Source organism: Kryptolebias marmoratus, linkage group LG6 (assembly GCF_001649575.2).
Source record: "Kryptolebias marmoratus isolate JLee-2015 linkage group LG6, ASM164957v2, whole genome shotgun sequence".
Taxonomy (NCBI): Eukaryota; Metazoa; Chordata; class Actinopteri; order Cyprinodontiformes; family Rivulidae; genus Kryptolebias; species Kryptolebias marmoratus.
Genome location: NC_051435.1, coordinates 2554798 through 2562573, shown reverse-complemented (window position 1 = coordinate 2562573; position 7776 = coordinate 2554798). Strand labels below are relative to the sequence as shown.

The following is a 7776-nucleotide window of genomic DNA, read 5'->3' as shown; positions in this document are numbered from 1 at the left end:
CCCTTCGGTCCCCCTTTTTGAATAAGGGGACCACCACCCCGGTCTGCCAATCCAGAGGAACTGTCCCCGATGTCCACGCAATATTGCAGAGTCGCGTTAACCAACACAACCCTACAACATCCAGAGCCCTGGGACCAGCTAATGTTATTTTAGAAATTAAACTTATTAACAGGTTAATCATCATACAGGTTAGTTATCTTTCCTCATTACATCCTGAAGCAGAGGTCCGGTTCAGTCGGGTCTGATCCGGTTCAGTCCGGTCCGATCCGGTTCAGTCCGGTTTAAAATGGTGGACTGTGAAGAACAGCTCGGGTCAAACTTTCCGACTCTGTAATTAATCCGACCAAGCCAGCAACGAGTTTTGAAAACCCAGCAGTTTTTCGTGTGTTTGTTTAGTTTTCGGCAGTAAATCTCAGATTAGTTTCGCTCCAGATTAGCTGGAGTTCTTCGGATTATAATCCCTCGGTGTTGGGTTCGTAGGACCGTGAGTCGTGTTTGAGCCGGTCTGATCCGATGTTTCCTGCTCTGAAGGCAGACTCTGATTGTAATCTGAATGTATTTTTCCAAGAGGAACACGATGTAGTTAATATTTCAGAGACTTTACAGAAGGTTGTGTAATTTATTGTATTTGGAGATAAAGTTTTAACTCTGATGACGTTCAGGGGGATAGTTTCATGTCTTTAATTATCCAACATAATTATGAGTTTTACATGTAATAATGTGTTCAAACTCTTTATTTTGGTCGTTTTCTACATCAAACAACATTAAACTCATTTAAAGTAGGAAATCATGAACTTGCAATGAAAAAAAAACAGTTAAAACATACAGTTAATGTGTTATAATCTATAAATTTATCAGATTTTTCAGCTCTTAATGTCTTTTTATGGCGATCACCAGGAAATCTTTTCCAATTTTCCTTAAATTGGAGTCGAGATAAAAAAGTGGTTTTACTTTTCAGGACATAGTTAAAAGCATTCGGTCTTAAAATTACACAAAAACACCCCAACATGTTATTTACATCTTTTTCTCTGATGGTACACCTTAAAACAGAAACACATTTTTCATTTCCGTATTTTCTTTAAAAGAAAGAATCCGAACGGGAAGTGGTCACATTTTTCAGTTTATGTCTCCACAGTTTCACTGTAAATAAGGACCATTAAGGAGAAACTGCTGCAGGTTTTAGACGCGCTGATCAATCCGTCTGGTCACTCAGTGATCCATCATGTTCGGGTCGGAGAGGAGAGGGTCATTAAAGGCGTCTCGAAGAGACAGCGGCTGGAGCTGATTGGACGGGCAGAAGATGTCTTCAGGTAAATCCAGCAGATCATCAAAATTATTATCCATACAATTCACGCCTGGGAGGAGTGGATTCTGCAGAGAAACGGAAAAAAACTTCATTTAATTTGCTTTTGGGATGCAGAGGAAACAGCAGGAGGGCTTCAAACCCACGTTGTTGACGTTGTTGTCCTCATAGATGGGCGCCTCTCTGGGTGGGGACGGAGGTGGTGTCGGGTTGCTGTTGAAAAATAAGATTTTCATTCCTGTAGAACGGTACACATCTTCTGGGTTTAACAGGCTTGACTTACATTGAAACAGAAGCCAGATTTCTCCCCACATAATCTGTAGTGTTCTTCTTTGTTGGAGCAGCTCCTAAAACAAACAAACAAACAAACAAACCTACAGAAAATGAGTTTATTGGACTGAGAAATGCAGCAACATTAACTACAGACAGGAGTAAAATTTTGTCACTGAAAATAACTTCAAACTGAAAAAAAATATTAATTTAAAAACTGAAAACTAAAATTCTCCTCTGCTCTAAACTAATGAAACTGGCCTCGACAAGAAGGACTAATCTGTCCACAGGGACATGTCCCATAATCAGCATCATAGGTGTCCTCAGTCCTGGAATCAGTCAGTCCGGCTGTTTAAAGGGGGACAGGTAGTCACAGAGCTGTTTGGGATCATGGTGTGTACCTCACTGAACATGGAGGACAGACAGCTGAGGACAGAGTTGTCTCAGGAGCTCAGAAAGACGATGATTGAGCAGCAGGTTGAAGACTAGAGGACAGTCTCCAAACAGTTGGATGTCCCTGAGACTACAGAAGGTCCACAGGACTGGAGACAACCTCCCTGGACATGTCCACAAGAGGACAACTGAAGAGACTGATAATAGGAATGGGAACCAAAGAGATCAGAGGTGACCTCCAAGGTCAAAGGTCATCAGTCTGTCTGAGACAAAGGGGACTTCATGGAAGACGACTGAGGAGGACACCAGATCATAAAAAGGGAGAAGCTTCTGGGACAATGTCCTTTGGACAGATGAGACAAAAGTGGAGCTTTTTGGCAACAAGTCCCATCAGCTCTGTGTCCAAAGACCAGAACCCTGAACCTACAGGGGGACATGGAGGAGGCTCGGTTCTGTTCTGGTCCTGAATCTGTTCAGGGTCCAATGAAACCTCAAGACTATCAAGGTCTCCTGGAGCCAGATGTGCTGCTCAGAGTCAGTCGCAGGTCCTCCAACAGGATAACGACCCAAAACACGAAGAACGGGTCAGAACCAAACATTGGACCGTTCTGAAGAGGCCTTCTGAGCCCTGATCTAAATCCTGCTGAACATCTGTGGAAGGAGCTGAAACATCTGGAGGAGGAAGCCTTCAGACCTGAGACAGCTGGATAGTTCGGTCCAAAGTATTAATAAAGTATTTAGTAGTATTATGTAAGTACCAACACAGTACCTTTGGTAACATCCTGACCCACTGATTTCAGAATAAAAGTTGAGCGGAACGGTACCGGAGACGTTGTAGTAGCGCTGAAAGGCCGTGTCTTTTGGGATGTCGGGGTAAAGGTAAACCAGAGGGTTGAAGCTCTTCCCGTGCGCGGTCAGAGAGTAGTGGTTAATGGCGTCCGGCAGAGGTAAAACCGACAGCTCCTTCTTGGTGTACGGCTGCACCGCGTGCACGTGGGTCTCTACGAAAACAGGAGGAACAAATCTTAACCACGGGAACTGGAGAGAGACCGCCATTTTGTGTTTGAGGTCCCACTTTCAGAGACACCACGAGATATTTCAGAGTTTATTGGTGTGAATGTTGCTGTTCTCCGGGGGGTTTTTCCGGTCTGCACTGCTGCAGACTTTGTGCTGTTTTAGCTGTTCTTCTGTCAAAACCTTCGGCTCATTCAGCTGACAGCTGCTGGGACTTTCGGTTAATGTAACTTTTATACTTTTCAAAATATTTAACTTTATTGACAAATAATTTCCAACAGAAACTCACTGAGATGTCTTCAGTTAGTTCATCTTTTATGCTGCTTTTAGCATTTAGCTAACCTTTTGCTACTTTTAGTTTTTGATAGTATTTTCTAGTATTTAGCCTGTATTAGCTTTTAGCTTTTACTCCCTTTAGCTTCAAGCTACCATGTGCTACTTTTTTCTTCTAGCTACCCTTTTGACATTTAGCTTTTAATAGCATTTTTACATTTACACTTTTTGCTACTTTTAGCTTGTAGCTAGTCCTTTAGTTTTGATAGCATTTTCCAACCTTTTGATGCCTTTGGCTAGCATTTTGCCTCTAGTCTTTAGTTAGCCGTTTACTCCTTTTAGCTTCTAGCTACCATTTGCTACTTTGAGCTCTTAGCTAGCCTTTAGCGCACTTAGCTTTTAGGTAGCCTTTTGCTTCTGTGCGTTTTGTCCCGTTTGTGTGTGAAGAGCTCAGACACGAACCTCCACTGGAGTGGTCCACCCAGCTGAAGGTGATGGCTCCGTCTCGGATGCTCTCGCTGAAGCGGATCAGAAAAGTCCCGGTGGGTTTATCCTGCAGCAGGACGCTGGTTCTGTGCCTGCTCACGAAGCCCATGATGGCTCTGAAACGGGAGGAAAGTGCCGATAACATGGACGACGTGCTCACACTGTAAGAAGAACAAGAACAGGAAGAAGAACAAGAACAGGAAGAAGAACAAGAATGGGAAGAAGAACAAGAACGGGAAGAAGAACAAGAAGGAAAAGAACAAGAAGAAGTTCTTACCCATCTCGCCAAAGATCAGCAAAGTATTTTTTGATCAGATCCAGGATTCCATCGATCCAAATCCAGACGCTTTCATCCTGATCCACAAAAAGAGAAAGTCTTAATTTTGAGTTTGACTTTTATAATTATCTGTACATCAGACAAAACAAAGATCCGTTAGCACTCCGAGTATGTGTTGGGCACGACTCTCAGCTACTACCACACCACATTCTACCTCCGTGTCTGCAGAACTGACTTGACTTATGGGAATTTTTACGTTTGCTAACGTTGTTAGCTGTGGCAGCCATTGGTTGTAAATGTAAAACTTCAAAAAGTGATTCGAATATATCTGTTTAAAGAAAACGTTTGTGTAAAATAAGACCCAGATTGGTACAGTCCAATTCTTGTTTAGTATCTGGAGCTTTTACATGCTGCCGAGGAATAAACCTTCTCTCCACTGGATGGGACATGTAGCTGTGGCTCGTTAGTAAACCACCCGTGGGATCTGGGGGGTTCTGAAAAGGAAACTCCTCTAAAGTTAAACAGGCAGAAAGCCTGCTCTGTTTATACTTCTTTTAAGAACTGATGCCAAACGAGACTCAGACGCATAGAGAGCCTCAGTAAATCAGCCTCCTGGAGGATTTCAAACATGGAACTGTGCAAAGAAACGAGTTTCACCTTGGAGAATTTGCTCCAGTGGACGAGACCTTCAGGATCACCTGGGACAGGAAATCAAAGTTTTATTACAAGTTTACAGAGACAAACTGACACGTCACTGTTCAGCCCGTTAACCAACCTGCCAAATACTCACTCAGCAGCTTGTCTCTGAGCATGGAGAGCTGATCGCCGTCGAGCCCTCGCTGGCCGACAGATAGAAACTGCCAGCTCAGGAGCTGCGACAGCTGCTGCCAGGAGATCGGAGGAGGATCGGCGAACAGCAACAGGTTCTGAAGGACAAAGTCCACAGCTTTAATACGCTTCCTTTCACCTGGACGGGTCAGTTCCTGCTGCTGAGGTGGGCAGGCTTTACCATTGGCTCGCTGGTGGACACCATGTTCCACCACATGATGGAGGCCCAAGCACTGGGAACCTGACTGGAACTGGTCACCACAACCACCGGCAGGGAGCTGGCCTGCACCGACACCACAGGAAACCAGTCAGTAAACTCTTGTTTCAGCTTTAATACCGGAGGACATGGTCGCAGTCCGAGTAACTCTTACCTCGATGTTAAATGTCTGCCCAGCGTGATGCAGAACAGTCACAAATCGTAAGATGTGAAGTTCTTCAGTTACTCCAACAGGATTCTAATGAGAAGAAAAACAGTCGAGATTAAATCTAACTCATTATGGTTGTTCTACAGCTCCCCCTGGATCCTGAATGATGGAGCTCCTCCCTACGGAGAAGGATCGTTTCAGGATCTCGATTCGGTGGAACGCAGTCGGACCAGTCCAGTTCAGGGTTCTTCTGTTTGACCCACAGGGAGCTTTCCACCGTGTTCCGGTTGAGAACCACAGCTGGGATCCTCCCCGGTACACGATGAAGGCCACGGCTTAAAGACACCAACAGAAACACGTCAACTGCAAACAGCAGACGACTCTTCGAGACCCGAGATCCCGTCCAGGACCAGAAACAGGATCAGAGACTGGGGGCAGCCCTGGCAGAGTCCGAGACCTCCCAGGAACCAGCACGACTTCGAGCCAAGAGTTCGGACACAGATCTTGGTTCGTATCTAGGAGCGGGTAGCACTTAGAAGCAACCCCAGCACAGTGCCTTGAGGAATACCATCATCAACCTTCTCCAGATCTACAGAACAGAACCCAACTCCCATAAAGCCCTTCAGAGCCCTGCAAGGAGCTCTACATACCGAAGAAACTGTGTGTTAATGAGTGAGTGTGAAGGGGTGATTGGGAAACGAAAACCTGGAGTGAAAAAGGCGCTAGATTAAAAAAAAGTTTAATTTGAAGTAAAGTTTCCTCTTACCTCACTCAACGCTTTACTTCTTTTAAGTTTTTCTCTGAGTGACTGGAAACAGGAAGAAGAAACGGTCATTACTTGCGTCGACACAAAACTACAGATTACTTTCTTCCATTTTGAGTTTTGGTTGAAGTTTTCGGAGTTTCCCACCATGTGCTCAAACTCCGCCATCAAGCCTCCGTCCGGTGCGTCCACGTCCAACACCTTACTGTTGTCCGTGGTGAAGTCAAAGAGACGAAACCTGCAAACAGTAAAAACATTATTTATTTCTGGTAAAAAGATTTATATTTAATAAAAGATCAGATTGTGTCTGAGCTGATGGATTACCGACCCACTGACAGACTTCACTTCTTCAACATCCCTTGTTTTAAAAAAAAAAAAAAAGATATTTTTTGTAAAACTGACGAGATGGGTATTTATTTTTCTTGTGAATAATAATAAAAAATACAAATTCAGATCAGTTATTGATTAACTTACTTGTCGAACACGGGTTTGACTTTGAGCAGGCACCTGAAATCTGGAAGGTTTGCCAAAAACCTGAGAAACAAAAAAACCAAACTTTAAATCCAAAGACATGTTGGGGACGACTCTCAGCTACTACCACACCGAATTTTAACTCAACATCTTGTAGCCGTCGTCATGACTGCGAATGTCGATTAGCTGTGGCAGCCATCTTGAACTGACTTGTAGATGTTTGACGGTTTTATGACCCGAGTTGTAAAAGAGAGCCGGACTCGAGGACACACACCGACTTGTTCTGATCCTGGTGGACTCTGGTCATCGATCGCTGGACTGATCGACTCAGTTCAAGATGGCTGCCACAGCCAATCAACAACAGCCAACATAAAAATGGTAAATCAGCCACTTTCCCAGATACTGAGTTGAAATGTGGTAGCAGAGAGTCATCCCTGAATCATCAGCGTCTTGGTGGAACTCCGGCGCCGGCGGTCTTACCGTACAGTCACCCTGAAGCGATTGCCGGTCTTCAGGATGAGGGGTCGCTGCGGCAACTTCTGCATCACGGGTTGTTTCTCCACCACCAGGGCGCTGCGGCGCACGACACACACGGTCAACATTTACCACTTAATACAAGGAAGTGTGTTGACTCCGGTAAATTTCCGGAAACTTTCCACGAGAAGTCAAGCTAAGGAATTTTAGAAATTATTCCAAATTGGAAGATTCCCATGGGAATGAACTGGAAATTGGGGGTAATTTAAACAAACTGTATCATAACCAAACAAAAACACCATTTTGTTTTGTCATAGGCAAATAATACGTTTGACCCTGATTTAATGATCCAATTTCAACATTTTCACAGATCAATCTTTGTTTTTGTCGTTCCAATCCTGTCCTGACACCATGAGCAGAACTCAGCTGACAGTTGGGTCATTTTTTACAGTGTACAGGACAGCAATTCAATCTGGTTGTTTTAGTCAAATATATTCTCCCAAATTACATTTAAAATCCAACCTTCAGTGTTTTAAATTCCAGGTTCATTCCCAGAAGTTCCCAAAATCTTGCGACCCTGGTCTTGATGTGACGGCTTACTTTGTTAGAAGCTTTGTGACGTTCGAAAGCACAAATTTATCGATTGCTGCAATAGAAGCAGAGAAGTTGGAGGCGTCGGTGGGGCTGTAGATGTTGTTCTGGTCCTGCAGCTTCTGCAGCTGGTCTCGGACTCCCAGCAGCACCTCGGCGACGGCTGTGAACCTGCAAACAGAGCAGGGGCGTATACAGGACTGTGGAGTCAACCGGAGAGTCAACCGGGGAGTCAACCGGAGAGTCAACCGGGGAGTCAACCGGAGAG

General features: G+C 44.5%; 1 protein-coding gene across 4 annotated transcripts in view; it reads right to left on the bottom strand.

Moving 5' to 3' along the window:
- Positions 1-660: 660 nt before the first annotated feature.
- The window catches only part of LOC108250770 (signal transducer and activator of transcription 1-alpha/beta-like), a 14057-nt gene continuing 6941 nt past the window's right edge, over positions 661-7776 (bottom strand). For 3 of the 4 annotated variants that reach the window (XM_037976228.1, XM_037976230.1, XM_037976229.1), the window contains exons 9-24: positions 7518-7679; positions 6924-7016; positions 6447-6506; positions 6301-6330; positions 6120-6210; positions 5976-6017; positions 5216-5299; positions 5026-5127; positions 4807-4942; positions 4674-4714; positions 4017-4093; positions 3716-3855; positions 2791-2967; positions 1587-1677; positions 1450-1516; positions 661-1371 (exon numbers count right to left, since the gene is read on the bottom strand). In XM_037976228.1, coding sequence (XP_037832156.1) covers positions 1210-1371; positions 1450-1516; positions 1587-1677; positions 2791-2967; positions 3716-3855; positions 4017-4093; positions 4674-4714; positions 4807-4942; positions 5026-5127; positions 5216-5299; positions 5976-6017; positions 6120-6210; positions 6301-6330; positions 6447-6506; positions 6924-7016; positions 7518-7679 — 1555 coding nt within the window. In that variant the 3' untranslated portion in view covers positions 661-1209. The remainder of the gene's footprint in view (positions 1372-1449; positions 1517-1586; positions 1678-2790; positions 2968-3715; positions 3856-4016; positions 4094-4673; positions 4715-4806; positions 4943-5025; positions 5128-5215; positions 5300-5975; positions 6018-6119; positions 6211-6300; positions 6331-6446; positions 6507-6923; positions 7017-7517; positions 7680-7776) is intronic. The other variant, XM_017440805.3, reaches the window with a different exon arrangement.